Raw genomic sequence first — 19,606 nt, forward strand, 5'->3', positions numbered from 1 at the left:
CCCAGTGCTCATTTCTATCTAAACTACCTAACACTAAGACTAACAGATACTAAGAGGGTTAGTATGTAATTAGGTTAGATAAGCAACAGAAAAACTAACATACAGCTATATTAGGAAGAAGAGGAAAGGGGAGAGAGGTGACACTGAGCTAAGCCTTGATAAAATGAAGCCAATAGACACTTGGTAGATTAGTAAGTAGAGGAAGAAATCTTTTATAGAGATAGTAAAGCAAGAGCTAGAAATGGTGCCTCTTGGCCCCACCTGGACTTGAATGGACAGTTAGAAAGTGATGTGGAGAGAGACTGTAGATTTAACTGTGGGTATGTATTGTTTTGATAAATGCAAAATGTGACCTGAGTTTCTATTCAGGATGATTTTTCTAAAAACCATAGAAACATATGGTAGTGATGATTGGACAGCATTGTGAATGTAATGAATCCCACTGAATTGTGTACTTAAAAATGATGAAAATGGCAAGTTTTGTATTTACATACATTTTACTACAGCAAAAAGTGTGACCTGAGGTCAGATTTGTCTTTCGCTGAGTCCACTTCCTATGATATCTCTGCTTAGGGAAATAATTAGTCCTAGAATTCCAGAAGATGGATTTAAGTGACCACAACAGTGAAGATTAAAGAACATAACGCCATTTGCAGCAGCATGGATGTTACTGGAGAATGTCATTCTAAGTGAAGTAAGCCAGAAAGAGAAAGAAAAATACCATATGAGATTGCTCATATGTGGAATCTAAAAAAAAAGAACAAAAAACAAAAATACAAAACAGAAACAGACTCATAGACATAGAATACAAACTTGTGGTTGCCAGGGGGACGGGGGGTGGGACGAGACTGGGATTTCAAAATGTAGAATAGATAAACAACATTGTACTGTGTAGCACAGGGAAATATATACAGGATCTTGTGGTGGCTCACAGCGAAAGAGAATGTGACAATGAATGTATGTATGTTCATGTATGACTGAAAAATTGTGCTCTACACTGGAATTTGTCACAACATTGCAAAATGACTATCTCAATAAAAATATGTTTATATAGAAACTAAAAAAAGAAAAAAAACTGTCGAACCATGGAATTACACAGGTCATTATGAGGATATTTGATTATTTCTAGATGTGACTCTGCTTGTGCAGATTTTATTCTCCCTCAGTAGGGCCTGCCAAGAGAAGAAGTTCCTATCTTACAACTGATTGACACCTTTTTTTTTTTTTTTTGGTAAATCTAGTCTTGGGACTTTAAATCTTTTTCTATTTTAGGGTTAACATTAAAAGAGTTACTTAAAAAGTGGTTGCGATGACTAAGCCGAGCAAAACAAATAGATGACGAGAGGAGCCAGCGAGAAGATGCCTGGGTGTGGGAACAGTTTGTCGGGCTGGTAGAGATAATCTCAGGAGTGGTAAACACTGATGATAGCATTGCCCACAGAAGAGCACATGGCAAGGCTGAAGTGGGGTGAATGATGGGACACCCATGCTTGCACCACTGGGCACTGTGATGTAATTTTCCTCCAGGGGAAATTCCTGAACCACGTTTTCTCTATTTTCTTAAATGAACCCAGATTTATCACACTGTATGCATGACTGATGATACTATGCAGCCATCATGAATAACCCACTCAGAGTTTTTAATCTGTGTTTACAGAGTAACAAAGAGTGTAGGTACAAAAAGAGGGTTTGTGAGGGTTTGTGTCAGGAAGTAGAGAGAATCTTTAGGAAGAGGAGACAGAGTCCCTAAGAATTGGTGTACACGTGGCCCATTCAGTAAAAAGTATGCAAAGCTAAATAATAATGAGATGTCTTCTTTTGCCTATCAAACTGTCAGAGATTAAAATAAAAGATGATACCGAATTATGCAAAGGATATAGTGACATGGGTCCATTCTACCTACTGGTGATGGGAGCATAACTACAACTTCACTTCAGTAAATAATAGGTACCTAAAGCTTTAAGGTTTGTACTCTTTGACCTAATAATTCCACTTGGAAGAATTTAAGAAAAAGAATCTGTGCAGACTATTTATTGTTAGAAGTCACCTTAACATCCAAATGTAGGGGAAGAGTTAAATGAATCACAGTGCATTAATCAAATAGAATAATATATAACTAGTAAAACTTTTAAAACACAGAAAATGCTAATAATTTTCAAAAGATAATAACACTTCTTCCCTTTCATTGGCTTACTTCCCCTTCCCTTCCGCTTTGCTTCTTTCCTATTCCCTTCCGTTCTTTTCTCTTTCTTCCCTTCCTAAACAATTTGGTTCTGAAGCCATTAAATGGGGGAAAGCGAGGTAGGTCTCCAAAAGGAAGACCAGCCTGGCATGGGGACTCGGAAGCCAGAGCCTGAGAGAGGTGAAAAGAACCTCCTTGTCGGGCGTGAAGGGGAGCGGGGGTGAGGCATGAGGTGGGAAATCCGGCATGGAGAGTCCGAGCCTGAGCAGGCAGAGGAGGTGTCCACTCAGAGGGGAACCAGTGTGGGGTACGAAAACCCAAATGGGGAGCATCCATGGAGGGGGCCGCCTGGCACAGACTGTCAGAGTCAGAGTAGGCAAAGGGCATCCACACGGAAGGGGGACAGTGGCAACAACCAAAGATTAGTTACGTACAAGGAAACTGATCAAATAAGTAAATATTCTAAAGAAAATATGGTAGAAGGAGGTTATAAATATGGAAACGGAGATATAAATATGGAAAGGGAGAAAACTAATATGACTGTGGGGTTGGTTGGAATTGGAGGGACTGGTGTGAAATCGTGGTTTTCAATGAAAATACATAAATAAAATACATGCAAATGTGTGTGTGTGCGTGTGTGTGTGATTGCATCCTTTTGCATCTTTGTATTCTCAAGCTCTATCCACTAACGGAGCCTTGGAACTCTTTCATCCCAACAACAATGAACACACATCTAGCACCTGGACTTGATTTCAAACTATTGTTCTCCACTAAAACAATCAGTTCTCTTTAGAGAAATGACTGGTTCTGGGGTAAAAAAAAAATTTAAGATGAGCTTAGACCTCTTGCTGTTTCTCAAGGCAAAGAAGTGCCTAAAGAATGCTGGGCACATGTCAAAAGTATACAGAAGCCAGATTAGAAGGGCTTCCACTAGTTCTGGGACAGGTTATATAATTTCATTGCCATATATATAAACCCCCCATTCTACCGTATTTTCTTTAATATATTTTTTCTCTTCCAGGTAAGAGTACCTCTGTGAATTCTTGGCAGGTAATACAGCAGCTAGGAGATGGCTGCACCTTCCTAGTAAAGAGTATCTTTCTCCACTGAGCCTTTGGATATCCTTTCCTTCACCTTGGAATTACATTCCTCTAACCCCCTTCTCCTAATGCAGTTGCTTGCTGTATGGTGATCCTTAGCCAGCCCAGCCTTCCAGGGCAGTGCCAAATGCTGGATGTAATCATACCAGTTTCTCTCTTCCTATCCTATCTTCTGTGGCTCTCACTCGTGGGTGTGCTACAATGGCAGATACAATGCCTAATTTTAGGAGTTTTTTAATGACTGTGCAACGAGTAACTAGCACACTGCCAAACTCATGTAGAAGCACTCATAGAATAAGTGCTGTTCTGCTTTTTGCTTTTCTTGTTTTCACCTCATAAAGGTGCTGAAAACCCCACTCACTCTTTGAAGTTAAAAATTTTATATCCTGTGTATAAGGATACACAATAAGTCTAACGGGTATAATTCCAAACACTCGCCTCGTGCTAACACTGGAGAGCTGACATTTTCCAGCAGTGGGGTATCGCAGTGCCTCCTGAGATCCTGTGTAATTAGGTAAAGGACCATCATGCCTCGAAGTGTGCACTCACGTTTTCCTTGTTGTTCCTTCCGCTTAGCCATCTTCCTCTTTTCTCTTATTTTTCCCTTTAAATCCAGCTTTTACCTGGCTTCTGAATCATAATTTTCATAAAGACTCAGCCTAGCTGCTCCTGGAGGTGGCATCTCTGTGACTGGAATCACTTTCTGGAAACTAACTGGAGCCCACTCTGCAAAAGTAAAGAGGTAAGGGCAGGCTTATGCGTGGGATACAGGATACAGAGGCCGGAGCATCAACAGATAACACGCTAAGTCAAAGTCCTGAGAAAGTAGCAACAACTCTGCCTCTTGGAGTCCCTTTTCATGCCACCAGGAGTGAGTCCCTGCCAGATGATAGACTTTGACACCTTGGGAGGAAGGGGTGAGGGGTCCAGCCCAATCTACTCTGCCAGCAAGAGTGAGCACTAGAGATCCGAGGAGGAGAGTTCATGTCAAGAGCCAACAAGGACGTGATACAGAGACATTACCCTGGATTTGCCCACAAGCAGAGCTGCCTTTAAGGTGTGTGTAGCCCTGGTCAATTTTTGTGTGTGGTGGGGGGGATGGAGAATGAGGCACCTATCTATATAAACAATTTGATTTTTAAATATGTTATAAAATTCATAGGCCCAAATGAAGAGGAACGACTTACTGATGAAGATTTAGAACTGTGAGTAGAGAAAAGATACTCACACATTTGCTTATTAATCAGTGCACATGCGGACTTTTTGTAGTGACTGGGCACCATGTCTTCCTGTTAGATCTCAGAGCGATTTCTTTGTGTTCTTTATTGTCAAATATATCATTCCGGGATAATTTCATTACATCTCACCATGAGAAAAAGGTAGCAGAATGCCATGGCCCTTCAAAACCTATCTGGGTTGGCACAATATAGATCTGTTTTCTGCAGGTTCCTGGTGCCATTCACCGTTGCCAGCTGCATTATGACTCATGGCACCAAATCATCCACTGTGCTGCTTGTGAACACCCGCTTCTAATGACTCTGTCGAAGGTGACTTTGTTCCTTCACATTGTTGATAATGACCACAGACGCAAGACTTACCCAGTGTCTTAGTCCAGTTCAGATTGTTGTAACAAAATACCACAGATTGGGTATCGTGTAAACAATGGAAATTTATTTCTCCCAGTTCTGGAGGCTGGAAGTCCGAAATCAGGGCACCAGCATGGTCAGGTAGGGCCCTCGGAAGGCAGGAGTGCCTCGGAGCTCTGGGGGATCGCTTTTGTAGAAGCATTAATCCCATTCATAAGGGCTCCATGACCTAATTCCCTCCCAAGGGCCCCATTCTCTCTCACCACCACATTGGGCATTAGGATTCCAACGTGTGATTTTGGAGGGGACACAGATTCAGACCATAGCACCCAGAGTAAGCAGGAAAAGGAGAAGGATAATTCATTTTCTGGCCATGTGAAATTTTCCTTTTGGAATTTTATAGTGTGAACATAAAACAACACACCTTCCAACCATATCTTCTCCTGAACTCTTGCAGGGAGGGGGGGCAGTTACTGACTTAAGAATTTCTAAAATTTTCTTTTTTTCTTTGCTTTTGTTTTTACTTAAGTATAATTGACTTGCAATATTATATTCGTTTCAGGTGTACAATTCTCTTCAATTCTTTAGGTCATAATCATTGTGTTTGCTAGAATGCCACCTTTCTTTACTGACCACACCGCATTCCTGCCTTCCACATATTGCCACATCCAAGAGGATAAGCAAGGGACCCACGGGCAGAGAGAAAGAGCAGTCCCATTCACACAAGGATTGACTATCCATCTTGCACAGATTAAGTGAGCACGACATCACCTGTCAATCAGAGGCAAGAGAGGGTACTGATGTGAAGTGCCCCACGGGCAAGGCAGAGCAGTGGTCTCAAAAGTCCTTCCAGGAGACAGGAGCAGCCCACCATCCCGCCGCATGGTGTGGAGGCTGCAAAGGGGTGGAGTAACCACCCTGGCCAGGAAGTGTTTGAGTCACCCAAAATCAACTTGTCAACACCATCCTGGTGACCCACTGCTGTGTGATCCTACAAAAGAAATACCACACCAGCCAGGGAGAACCATCCACTTACCAGGCTGCCCTCCTGGACCCAAAGCCTGGCTTTAGGGCCCAAAGATGACCCCATAGGAGAGTGTGGGAAATTTTGGGGGGCAGCAGTTTGGCCTCACATATGGGGTAGAGGAGCAATGCCCTGAAGGGGAGAAATGGGACTCAGACCCACAAAAGTCCCAGTCCAGGGTACCAGACTCAGATGGCACTTCTGGCCCCAGTCAGTGCCAGACACCAGAGGGGAACTTCCTAAGTGAAAGGCACTCCAAAGTGTAGGGGACCCCTGAGGGGCTAGACCCCAGGTCAGGGGCCCTGTTTGCTCAGGTCTACGGACTGCACTGGCCCCAGGTATATAAATTTCATGGCCACCCAAGGGGTGAAGTTTGAGGAGTCCTACAAGACCCCAGATATTCACATACTAGCCAACGTGACCAAAACTGAAACCAAGCTAAGGGTATAGCACTATGTATCACAGCACTGATTGCAGAAGAACGTTGTCCAAATGCTTACATGCTTCCTATGCGCAGTGGGCCCAGCAACCTTACCACCAAATGCAGCTGCCATTCACTGAGCCCTACTGTGGGCCGGTTACTCTCATATCGTTCTCCTAACAACCCTGTAAGTGGGACTATCATTATCTCATTTAGAACCTGAAGTTCTGAGAACAATGAGCTATTATCCATGGTCACAACTGCTTTTAAGTGGCAGAGCTTCAATTTTACCTCATGTCTGTCTGATTCCCAAGAACTGGTTCTTTTTTCCAATAGCATGCTACATGAAATTAGCTGACAATCTGAGGGTCAATTAATTTATAATCTTGCCTAGGTGTTAATCTTTAGGTTAGGCTCCATCGTAACTGTATTAGATGGGCAAAGCCCTGTGAAGGGCTTAGAAAAATCTACAACTTTTCTTAACTAGAAACACTAGTTCTAGGAAATGTTGCTAAATGATTAAAGAGAGAGGGGAGAAATTTCATGGAAAAATAAATTTAGAAATGCTGAATATGATCTCTGCCTGTTAAAGATTCCCAAGCCACATTAATATTAAAGATTGTGAGACCTGCATAAGAAAACCTACTTAACTCTGTTTAAGCCAGCATCTCCCAAACTATTTCAGCATCTCTGTTAGCAGGTGGGGACCCTCCATTCGAATTACAGATGGGCCACTTATGAGTTGGGTGGTCTTGGTCCAGGTAAACTTGGCCTCTCTGAGCCTGTTACTTATCACCTGCAAAATGGAGCTAATATAATAGCACTTCCTTTTGGGATTACATAAAACCAAACATGGACAGCAGCTAGGAGAGAGCCTGGAATACAATGGTAGTTTCCCTCCTGCTGACCTAAAAAGAAAAGAATTCACATTGAGCCCTCTGAAACATGGATTAAGCTACTCAGCTCTTTTTATTTGACTGTGCAGTATTGGGTAAGAGTCAGAAAACTTGCTTCTCTTAGATGATTCTGTTTCATACAATCTTTATAACTTCCGAGGAGGTACTGGATAATCAATAAGCAGGTTATCATTGATCAATAAGTGTGTTATAGAATACAGGAGAAATTTACGATACAGTTGCTCTCACAAAAATGCCTATGGTCTTACTAAGGTCATATTGTGTACTCAAATTAATTAAAGGCTCATTAAATAGTATATATGGATTACAATCCCTTACCTGAAACTTTTGAGGTCAGTGCATTATGAAACAGAATTCTTATGATTATAAAAAGCAACACTGTGAGTGTGTGTGTGATATATGATGTATGCATCCCTAAAGAGTTTATCAGAGGCAGTGTTCATAACCAAACACATTGGTATTTCCTCAGCAAAATGTGTAATGATCATACAACATAAATATTAAAAATAGCCTTGCATCATCAACTCAGTCAGATTTTACAACTCACCGAGTTTTGGAGCCACTTTGAAAGAAAACCTTTCCATTTTCAGAGCTTTGGGGATTTAGGAACATAGGATAAAGGATTGTGGACCTGTTATATAAGCTAAGTACATAGACTGGAAGTGCAAAAAGGCAGCTACATTGGAGCTAAAAGAGTTGGTAAAAGTTTGAGAAATGAGGCATCATTTGGGCTATAAGGAGTTAATTTTCTATCCCTGATGAGTAAGGTTTCCACAACATCTGGTCAACCCGTTACACCCACCAAGCTGTATTTTCCAGCTTGAGTCACCAGGGTCCCACAGAGTTCTTTAGAAATTGCTTTCCTGAGATAGTCTCCACAGTCACATAGAAGCCTGACCATGAGATTGGTCCAAAGTGAACATCAGATAGGAGTACTTGTTGGAGTGTGGGAACCTTTAAGGAGTGAAGCTGGTGGGAACCTATAAGAGGAAGTGGTCTCATCTGTGAATGAAAGCATGTGGGCTTCCATTCCTTGCTAATTCCAGTCTGTTAATAGTTTCCCCTACACAATGGATCCTTTGTCTTTTGGTCAAGAAATTAGACTTGGAGCCTTTCAAATCCCATTCCCAGTTGTAAGTGCTTTGAGATTCTCTACCGAACAAATGCCTGACACGGCTGATTTTCTCTGACACCCACTCTTCTTTCCTCTCTTGCATCTCACTTCTCATTTCTCTCTTGTCTTAGATAGTCTGTCTGTTTCTCCTGAAAGGAATCCCCCAGCAGGAAGAGGAGGCATCTGCCTGGTCCAAGGCTTCACCTCCTGCTCCTCTTTGAGTAGACCCAATCCCTTTTCTGTTGAAATGATTCACCAACTTCCTTGTTCTTAAGAGCGGAAAAAAAAAAGGGAAAGAGATGCTGAGTGAGAATAAAACTCCTCCCAATCCTTTTCATTCTATACCTATTGAGCACCTAATGTGACACTATTCTACTTACTGACGTAATTTTTTTTAATAGTTCTCTCTTTCTCTCTCTCCTCATCACTCTCTTGGCCCACCCTCCCCCTAACCACGTATGCCAGACTCTTTAACTGTAGGATCAACAGCTTCTCACCTAGCATGGCATGAGAAATCAGTGTTGGCTGAAAGAATTTCTAAAAGGACTCAGAAAAAGAACACAGAGCACTCAAAAAGAAGAGGAAAAGGAGACCAGAGGAAAGGGTGGGGTTTGAGGGCAGAGAAACAAAGGGAGGAAAAGAAGATGCAAAGTGGCAGGTAGTAAAAGATGGGAGGAAAAAGAAAAAGAGTTGAGAAGGGTCAAGAAAATTAGTGCTGTCCTTACCCCAAGATATGTTCTGTCTCAATCTGCATCACCATAGCACCATACCAGCAGAACCCTGCACTTAGGGGTAAGGAAAGGAAACCTGATCCACACGGTTCTCCAGACTCAATCACAGATAGAAGCGCTTTAATTTGCATCTGCAGCAGAAAAGTGCTGCATGAGAAGCCTGGGAGGCTTCTCTGATTGCCCTAGAGGCTCACAGTGAGTAGCAGGGAACCAGGTGGGTAAAGGATGCATTAAACTCTTGTAATCCACACCTAAAGGTCCCCAGATCAGGAAAGAGACTAATGAGCAGGGTTGCAGGAGAGGCTAGAGCAGGCCTTCACTTATCTCTTTCCAGCAGGAGATAGGATCCAAGAGGCACAGAACCTAGAGAGATTAGACATCATCACCCTATTCTGCTGTGAAGGAAAAGCCCAGCTGGGCCAACAAGCTAAGTCACAAATCTAAGTGTAACAAGTGTCAGATTACTGATCTGAGTTCTGCTGGGCTAACTCGTAAATCTAAATTAATAAGTGTTGGTTTGCTGATTCCCTGTTCATGTTTTTGCTAGCCTGCTGGATTTTCAAAGAGACATATCTGGCCTTGAAATGTTGATTTGCTGCCTCACTGTCTCTACTTTTGTGATAATGATGCTGCTAAAGCTGTTCCATGCCTATTGGCCGAATACCCCAAGCTTGTACTTTACCCTATAAAACCTCATGTGCACATCTTGAAGGTGCTCAGAGCTTCAGAACAGAAGCCCCTCTGAGCCCGCCGGCATAATACATCTGAGTACTCCAACCCTCCGAGTGGTGCTTGTTTCTTGGCTGGCCTGTCATTTCTGTAACATTGCCACCTCTAATCCCAGGAATGGAATGCAAATTGAGTGAACCCTGGGACAAAGAAGATTTATATTTTCATTTTTGATAAAGAATAGCCTAGCCTCTCTTCCCAAAACCTGTTTTGCAGGATACCTAAGGAGGAAAACAGCATGAAAAAAAGAAGTGGAAAGGAAGACAAAGATGAGGAGGTGAAGAAGTTGCTTCATGGTCCAGAAGTGACCTGGACTTTCATGTCACTACAGGATATTAAAATGTGCTTTTCAAGAATGAAAGTTAAGTAATTACAGTGAGGAGTGACTTGGCCTGGTTTGGATAATTTGCAGAATGTCAAATCGAAAGGACGGGAGCTTTTGTGACACTTGCCTCCCTTGAGATTGCAGGCAACAGCAGGACTCTTACAGACAGCTTTGATTGCATCTGGTTCCTCATGGATGAATACGTACTGGGGTATGCATGTGTGGTTGTGCTGCGTCATCTTCTGTTCCATCAGGACATTGCATTCCCTGTCCATCAGGTCCGACCTAAGATAGTCTTTGTTGCTCTGAAAGAGAGCCTCAGCTTTGAGCATCTTGTTTCCTCCAACTTCATCTTCACTGACAATGGTCTCTTCTGGTTGCAACACTTCTTGGTTGCTAAGCAACAGGGTTTCGGTGGTTTGGGCACCTGTTCCCTCCTTAGTGGCCTCAACCTGGTCCTGTGAGTCAGTAGACTGGAGCTCGTTCAGTAGCTGTTCACTGTCCTCCAGGACAGCTGCGGCCATCTGAAGTCCCAACCCCAGGCCCACCCCCAGGCCCAGTAGCAGCAGCAACATCATGAAAAGGATCTGCACCAGAGTCAGCTTCATTTTGCCTGGAGGAGAGGAGGGAAACAGAAGCACTGACTGTGAGATGAAACTACGAGGATCCAGTAGAAATCTTAGACCCCTGAACACTGACAGCATAGCGGTGGGGGTCTCCTCTCCCTTGTCCCCATTACGGCCTCCTCTCCACAGCAGAGATCCTTTCTCATGTTTTTCCCGCTTCTCCTGTCCCTCCCCACCACATTGCCTGTGGCTGTGAAAGAGCGTGTGGATCCTGCGGAAATGGAAGATGACCAGGGGAAGCAGTTCTGCAACTGGCTCACATATACAGAATCAGTGGGGAAAGTTGACATCAACTGACAAACAAGTACAGTGTCACACTTTCCTTGAGAAAAATTCTTGTAGAAAGTCTTAATCTCAGTAAAGGACTGGAATTACCGTAGGGGACCATCTCCTTATTTTTAATCCTAAATTTATTCTTTTTGTTTTTTTTTTTTTTTAGAGGGGATGGGGATAATTAGGTTTATTGATTTATTTTAATGGAGGTACTGGGGATAGAACCCAGGACCTTGTGCAGGCTAAGCACACACTCTACCACTGAGCTATACTTTCCCCACCTCCAAATTTGTTTTTGCTCATTCATATGTTTATTATTCTCCCTGTTACCCACCGTCCCCAAAGAAGATCAAAAGGAATAGAAAAAGTACCATAGTCCATTCTCATTCCGAAGTTGAGGCTGAGGGGAAGAGGGGATGCCCAATTTCACCATTAGTTAAAACTATATCTTGTCAGGGTGGGGGACAGGGTATAGTTCAAGTGGTAGTGTGTTCAATCCCCAGTACCTCCTCTAAGAATAAATAAATAAACCTAATTACCTACTCCCACCAAAAACAAAAAAAAATCTATATCTTGTCACATCAGATCCTTTTTACTACCATAGATCTCTTAACACTTGGTTATTTCCTGCTGATTAGCTTTTGTACTCTTAGGGAAGAAATGAATAAGAATGAAACCAAAAAAATCCAAACAACTGATCTGCTGGGCTTTGCCTACTAATAAGATCCTAAAGAGACTGAAAGAAGGAGCCTGCATCTTCGTCCTGCTATGCCAGCCTCATGCCCCTATCACAGAGAGATCTTCCCTACCAGAAACAAATATTGCTATGAAGAACATTTTTGAGATAATTGATAATATTAGAATATTGTCAATGGAGTAGATGGGAGTGTTATATCAATGTTTGATATACTGCATTTGAAACTTGTACCACGACTGTTTAGGAGAGTATCTTTGTTCTTAGAAAATGAACCTGAGACGCTAAGGTGCAAAGGGGCACGATGTAGGCGACTTACTCTCCAAGGTTCAAAACATAGATGATATGTATGTGTGTACATAGTATGTTTACAGAGAAAGAAAGAAAGAAAAATTTTTAATGAGGAAAAGTAATTTTAAAATTATGTGTCTGGATAAAGTGTATTTAGGAGTTCTTTGTATTGTTGCAACTTTTCTTTAAAGTTGAAGTTGTCGCGAATATATTTTAACTTTTAAAAAAGAGAATTTCTCATATTTTTCCCTGGAGCATCCAACATCATTGTCACTTACCTACACACCTAAGTAGCTTCAAAGACGCTTGTATCCTCCTGTTTTCCAAGTTCTTCCCTCCCAGGGTTTCCTTCTCTCCGAGAAGTGCCCTGGATACTGGTCTGCAGAAAAATGGTTATCCCCTCGTGGTCCAGGTTCCTTTAAATCCAGACTTACTTCCTACTCCCATTCCTGCTAGCACTCCCCCAGCAGCCCTGAATAAACACACTTAGCCAATTGCCATTTCTCCTCCCATCAACACTTTGAAGTAAGGCTGTTTGGAAATTGAAACGGATCCAGATGTCCAAGACAGGAAATGTCTCCAGCCTGGGAAATGGTAGACAGTTTTATTTTCCTAAACAATTGTTACCCTCCTGAGTTACACCCACTATCCTGTGGTTTATAGCAGCCTGACCTTGCCCATGAATTTCAAATCAAGTCGTTTCCTTAGATTGTCTGAGCGTGCTTCTTTTAACCCTTTCCTAGCATTTCTCAAATGTCAATCTCTTTGACCTGTATTGGGGTCATCCCTCCAACATGGTTATTTTAAGCTTTTCACATTTTAGAACCATATCATGACTTTATTAGGAAATTTGGAGTATTTGAGCCAGTGATGAATTTTTACCTACCTTTACCTATGAAGCCTATTCCAGCCTTCCACTCTCCACTCCCTTTTTCCAGCTCCCAGCTGATAACCCCGTAATTTAGCCCTAGATAAGAGAACATCCGAAGCAGCCCCATCACTATGAGTCCCCATCGCCTGTGTGAGAAAAGCCCAGAGTCTAACGCTGATTCTAATCACTTGCTTAGCTGATAGTGACATCATGAGAGAGTATTTTTAAAGCTCTCTGGAGATTATTGAAAACCCTCCCTAGACATAAACAGGGGCCTTTGGAAGGATGATTTGCTTTGTCATTCAGGCAGGAGTTTTCAAGTGGTGACCTAGGAACCGCTTCTGCAAAGTCTGTCAGGCTGAATTTTTACAGTGCTGATGTCAATAATTTACAATAATAATGACAACAACTAATCATTATTGGCTATGAGCACTTACTTCATGTGGGCATGTACTGCATTTCACCCTCACAATCTGCCCGTGCTATTCCTCTTTGGTGTCCACTCTGCCCATTCCTTCTGGCGAGACCTATGTGCAACGTGAAGGCGGAGTAAAGAAGCTTCCACTGAACCCAGTAGCTGTCCGAAGTCAGCAGGGACAATATAGCCACTATAGGCACCACCCGCTTCTTTATAATTGTTTACTGTTAGAGATTGTTTGAAATTAATCCTTGATTAAATATGAAGGAAGGACCTATGTCTGAGGTCTAAGTATAACCTTTAGACTGGGCAGGTTTTTATTTGTTTTTTCTTTTTCTAGGCTATAGTTTTCTTATCTTCTAAATTTGCATAATAGCAGCTCTTACTTCATCAGGATGTTGTGAATATTACATAACACACTGCATGTAAAAGGATAAATGTACAGCTATTGTTATTGATGTTACATAGCAATTACCAACACCAGCTTATTACCTGATCAGTGCTATTTTCTTATTTAGAAATAGCATACTATCAAGTGGTAGACAGCATGCTTAGCATACACAAGGTCCTGGGTTCAATCCCCAGTACCGCCTCTAAAAATAAACAAATAAGTAAACCTAATTACCTCCCTCCCCAAAATAAAGAGTAATTTAAAAAATAATTTAGAAATAGCATACTAAGTGATATCACTTATATATAGAATCTAAAAATAAAAAAGGGGGAGGAGGGTATTGCTCAGTGGTAAAGTGCATTCTTAGCACGCACATGGTCCTGGGTTCAATCCCTGTACCTCCACTAAAAATAATAACTAAATAAACCTAATTACCTACCCCCTAAAAAAATTAAAAATAAATCATTAAAAAAAAAACTAGTGAATATAATAAAAAAGAAACAGACTCACAGATGTAGAGAACAAACTCGTGGTCACCAATGGAGAGAGAGAACAGGGGAGGGGCAGTATAGGGGTAGGGAATTAAGAGATACAAACTATTATGTATAAAATAAACTACAAGGATATACTATACAACACAGGGAATATAGCTAATATTTTATAACTATAAATGGAGTATAACCTTTAAAAATTGTGAATCACTATGTTGTATACTTATAACATATAATATTCTATATCAACTATACTTCAATTTTTTAAAAAATAGCATACCAAGGACTGCAGCTACCAACATTACTCACTGCTTTTCCTAGAAGAAGTCAACCAATATCCTAGAATCTCAAGGAATTGAGGCTCATGTAGACTGATGATTCACATCACAAATAAACAAAGTGACTCCAAAAAGTTAATGTCTCAGATGCTACAGATAAGTAATGACAGTTCTGATGTTAGAACTCCTGACTTTAGTTAAGCAAAATTTATGCTAGATAGGTAGATAGGAGGTGGGTTAGACAGAGAGAGAGCTAGAGCTAGGGACCAAACGGATACTCCAATCACAAAATTGACAATGAATCCATCTAAGATCTAGAGTCTAAGTATAAGCACTATTTCTCACTGTAAATTAATCTTAGTATGGACTTCCACTGGTGGTCAAAATGGGATAGCAATGATTGGATTTTGCCTGAAATTCCTAGAAAAATGAGCAAGTTATATGAAACAAAAGATTTTCAAAACATTGGACAACAGGCAATGAAGGGCAGTGATCACTGAGAGATGGGAAACAAAGGAGATGAGCTTCCTCCCCCAGCTTACTCCCTGTGGAGAGGGTCTAGGCCACATGGCATGCAGAAGGCGGGGAGCCTGCTCAGGGTCTGGTCTCTCTGAGTTAAGGAGATGGAACTGGGAGTCTAAGCGAACCAAGGCAACTAGAGTTCACAGCAGAGCACCAGAGGGGACAGGACTGCAGAGAAAGAGCTCCAGACCTGCAGGAGAGAGGTATCACTACATTTCTACCAGAATGGCTAAAATTAAAAAATAGTGATAATACCAAACCCTGATAAGAATGCAGAGGAACTGGATCTCTCATAACATGGCCGGTGGGAACATAAAATGATACAGTCACGCTGGAAAATAGTTTGGCAGATTCTTAAAATATTAAACATACAATTATACAACCTACCAATTACATTCCTGGGCATTTATCCCAGAAAAACGAAAATGTACGTCCACACCAAAACCTATACATGAATGTTCACAGCAGATTTATTCTTACTAGTGAAAAACTGGAAACAGCTCTATTATTTTTCAACAAGCAAAGGGCTGAAGCAACTGTTGCATCCTGTGGAATAACCTATATACATGACAACCTGAACGGATCTCAAAGGCATTATTCTGAGTGAAAAAAAAATAATATCAAATATCAATAATATCAAAAATAATAATATCAAAAATAATGATATCAAATAATAATATCAAATAATAAAAATATCAAAATAATATACATTACTGTATGATTCCGTTTATATAACACAAAGAACATAGTAGTGTTTGCCGGGGGTTAGGGTGGTAGGGATAAGGATACAGGTGTGACTATAAAGAGAGACAAAGGATATCTTTATAGTGATGCGATAGTTCTGTATCTTGATTGCAGTGGTTACATGAATCTACACATGAAATAAAATGATACAGAACTGCACACGCACACACACATGCAAATTATGGTTTTAATATTCTACTATAGTTAGGTAATATGTAATTACTAGGGGAAACCAAGTGAAGAGTACATGAGATCTCTGTGTTCTATCTTTGAATCAATAACTATTGCAAAATGCAAAATTAAAAAGTTTTTTTAAGTGTTAATGCTCACCCTAGAAGTTTTACATAATGATATAGAGAAACACACACAAGATCCTCATCAAGACTGTCATTCACATTTTGGTGTACATCCTTACAGTATCCTCCCATCCCACCCAACCCTATGTTAATGCTAAGTGTCTATTAAAATTACACGTTAAGATGCCTAATAACAGTTGAACCTAGTTCGGAGTTCAAAAGAGTCTGCCTGAGCTGGAGATTTACATCTGGAGAAGACTGAGTGTCAAGAGAAGCTTGGTTTTTACTTCGTTTTTTGTTTTGTTTTGTTTTATTAAGATGGGAAAAATAACAGCTTGTTTATTGTTATTGTTTATTAAAATAAAGACCAACTCAAGGTGTTGAGAAATGAAAACTGGTCCTCTTTTTAATAAGACTTGGCACATTGTACATCTTAAATTTGCACAATGTTATAAGTCAATCATATCTCAATAAAGTTGGAGGTAAAAAAAATAAAAAAGACTTAGCAGAGAGGAAAAACCGATAAGGGAGGAGAAAAAGGAAAGAATTGTTAGAGCAATGATTCTGGGTGCTCAGACTCTGAAGATGGATTGGCTGATTTTACGAATGTAAATGTGTTATTTTTAATCTATGAATTACACTTCAGGATAGTAAAAGGGACATACAACATGTTTGCTGTAAAAGATTGGATCTGGTGACATGGCTGAGATCCACGGGTTTAAAAGAATCAGTCTTGCTACACTGCGAACAGGGGAACTACTCCCACATTCTACAGTAGCGAGTGCTACCGCTTAGTGACAGTTGCCTGGCTATAAGAATTCAGGTCAGCCTGGGGCTGGAAGCTGTCGGGCTGTGAGGAGTTTCTTAGAATGGGAGACATGGAAACAAAAAAAAGGAAAGAATGCTGAACAACATTTTACTAATAAGGAATCCAACTCTGCTTGGGTCCCAAATATGCCATTAGCTTTTTTCCCCAGGGGTTGTCATTCACATGCCCTCCAGATACACAAAAGTCCAGGATTGGGAGGAGATGGACACAATTATTATGTCTAAACACTGACTCCTCCGTTAGGATCCCAGAGTGCCCAGTTGTCTGCAGAGTTTAGCATCAGTTTACCCTGCCCCACCAAACACAACAGGGTCCAGCCTACTAAGGGTATTCGGCAAATATCTTGCTAAAGAATGGTTCCTTATGATACTATGTGGCATAGTTCTTACAGAAACAGTTCCGAAGTTTATACTCCCTTCAAGAGTAGCCAGCCAAGGGGACAAGTAGAGAGTGAAACCTAATCTGTGCTCTGTTCAGCAAACTGTACAAACGGACATAGAGCTGATGTTCCCCAGAGGAAGGGGCTTTTCTTCCAATCCATGCAAAGGTGGTGTTTCAGCTTTCTGAGGACCTAAATAGATGGCTTTGTATTTTAGTTCACTTCCACAGAAATGACCTCATGTGATTCTTACAACTTCTCCACCAAATAAGAAGAACTAGAATTATTTCTCCTGTTTTGCAATAAAATTAAAGCCACATAGATAGTGGGTGGCAGAACAGGAATGAGACTCCATCTCCTGACACCCACGGATTGTTCCTTCTCTTATACTATCTGCCTTGCCCCTGATAGTCTGTTCCGGTTGAGGTCATTTACTCAAGGATCTAGAGAACAATCAGTTACCACTGATGCCAAAAACAACCTTGCATATATATAAGATGGATATTTTCAGTTATTATTAAGGATCATAACAATTCATCTTTGTAAAATGTGATACACAGACTGGCTCACAATCTGAGAATCCAACCCTTCTAACCTCTGTCAGGTCTTTCACTCTTCTGATTCTTTTATCCCCTCTCTAATGACTACAGTTCTCCTGATTGGGGCTTTTACCTGTTCAGGTCCTGCGTAGCCCTGGGTCCATTATGCAGATGACCATCCGGAGGAGTTTTGGCACTGTGTCTTGTTCTTTCTAACTGAGTGAATTTGGCAGCTTTTGTCATGTTGGAGGAGTTTTGTTAATAACATGTGATCAATGAAACTGACCACAACCACCCTACTCCAATGCAATAGGAACTTCCGGAGCCAACAAAGTCTAAAGAAGGAGCTGCCCCCAATTCCATCTATCCAAATTCTCTGTCCCTTCACAGCCTACACCTCTGCTAGGAAGGATGCCGGCTCACTGACACTATGGGTTGTATCCTCCATAAAAATTATGTTCATTCAATTTTGTCCAGCAGCATAACATTCACTGACTTCTTTGAAATAGGCTTAACAATTAACAATTATCTTTAGAGACATTCTGTCTAGAAAAATTTTTAAATGACTTTATCATTTTTACTATTTGGTTTTGCATGCCAAAGAAGCAAACAGATTTCCCTGTAATTTGCACTATTCTTATTGGGGGCCTTCACAACCTTTCACATTTGAAAATTATCAGACATAAATTAACCAGAGGCACTTTAAGGCTCTGTCACCTACAGATAGTTTTTGTTTTACTCTAATGTTTGCCTGCAGGCTCCCCTATAAACTACAGGCCTGAATTTGTATTTTTCAGTTAAGGAAAAGGACAGTCTCACAGCCTCATGAAAAAGGACTGTACCAGATACTTCAAGCCATCGACCCTCGAAAGCATAAACTCTTAAATATAGTGTACCCTCTGTATCTCCGATGCAGAATCCGCAAATACAGAAAGCCAACTCTACTGTGGCATTTTTTGCATACAAGGGACTTGAGCATCTCCAAATTTTTATATTCACGGGGGCCCTGGAACCAGTCCTCTGAGGATACCAAGGGGTAACTGTACAGGCTTTTGAATAAACATCACTTAGACATCTTTCATACCAAACCAGTGGACTGAGTCAAGATTTTGAGAACTCCTTTTAGTCAAAAAGTAAACAGCTTCTGAGATTGCTGACTCAAGATCCAGCAGAACAAGAATTATTTGTATAAAGCTGAATGGAGTAATGAGGAACATTTGTGGTTATTTGCTAGGAATATTGTTTTAATGTTCCATCTTAATGTTAATGTTGTTTTAATGTTTTATTATGAATATTTAAAGATGTTTTTCTTTCTTCTTTTTTCTTTCTTCTCTCTATAATCCATAACAAATTACTAGACTCTGCTTTTTTTAACTGAAATAAACATTTTTAAATGATATTTGATCCCCACTGACCCACACATTTGACCCATACATTTACCACGTCTCCTTACTTTTCATGGCAATATAACTATTTGCATAGGTTCAGCAAGTTCAGTAAGTTCTTTCTTACCTCCCTCAGTATACAGGTGCTTTGACCTAGCTGACCGGATAAGTTCTGCCTTCAAAAATGGACTAAGAATGTCACCTGCCACATCAGTAAACAAAGGATGTTGCGGCCATCAAGCCATCAGCCAATACAGCCACCCCCAGTGGTGCCCCCTAAGGAGACTCAGGAAGGGAAAGAACAGAATACTGACCCTAGATAATTAAGGTGCATATCAAAGGAATTAGTTCAGTAAGCCCAGACTCTTGTATCCTCCCATACAGAGTTAAGCCCTAAATTCATTAATTTCAGATGTCTAGTTTTCTTTAGTTAACAGTACTCTTCTGATG

General features: G+C 40.9%; 1 protein-coding gene across 1 annotated transcript; it reads right to left on the reverse strand.

The window, feature by feature from the left end:
* Window positions 1-7,252: 7,252 nt before the first annotated feature.
* On the reverse strand, window positions 7,253-12,436 carry RNASE10 (ribonuclease A family member 10 (inactive)). Its single transcript, XM_010949687.3, has 2 exons — window positions 12,292-12,436; window positions 7,253-10,742 (listed from the first exon to the last, which is right to left on the reverse strand). The coding sequence occupies exon 2, from the start codon at window positions 10,735-10,737 to the stop codon at window positions 10,096-10,098; it is 642 nt and encodes a 213-aa protein (XP_010947989.1). The 5' UTR covers window positions 10,738-10,742; window positions 12,292-12,436; the 3' UTR covers window positions 7,253-10,095.
* Between the last annotated feature and the right edge of the window lie 7,170 nt (window positions 12,437-19,606).

Source organism: Camelus bactrianus, chromosome 6, assembly GCF_048773025.1.
Source record: "Camelus bactrianus isolate YW-2024 breed Bactrian camel chromosome 6, ASM4877302v1, whole genome shotgun sequence".
Classification (NCBI taxonomy): Eukaryota; Metazoa; Chordata; class Mammalia; order Artiodactyla; family Camelidae; genus Camelus; species Camelus bactrianus.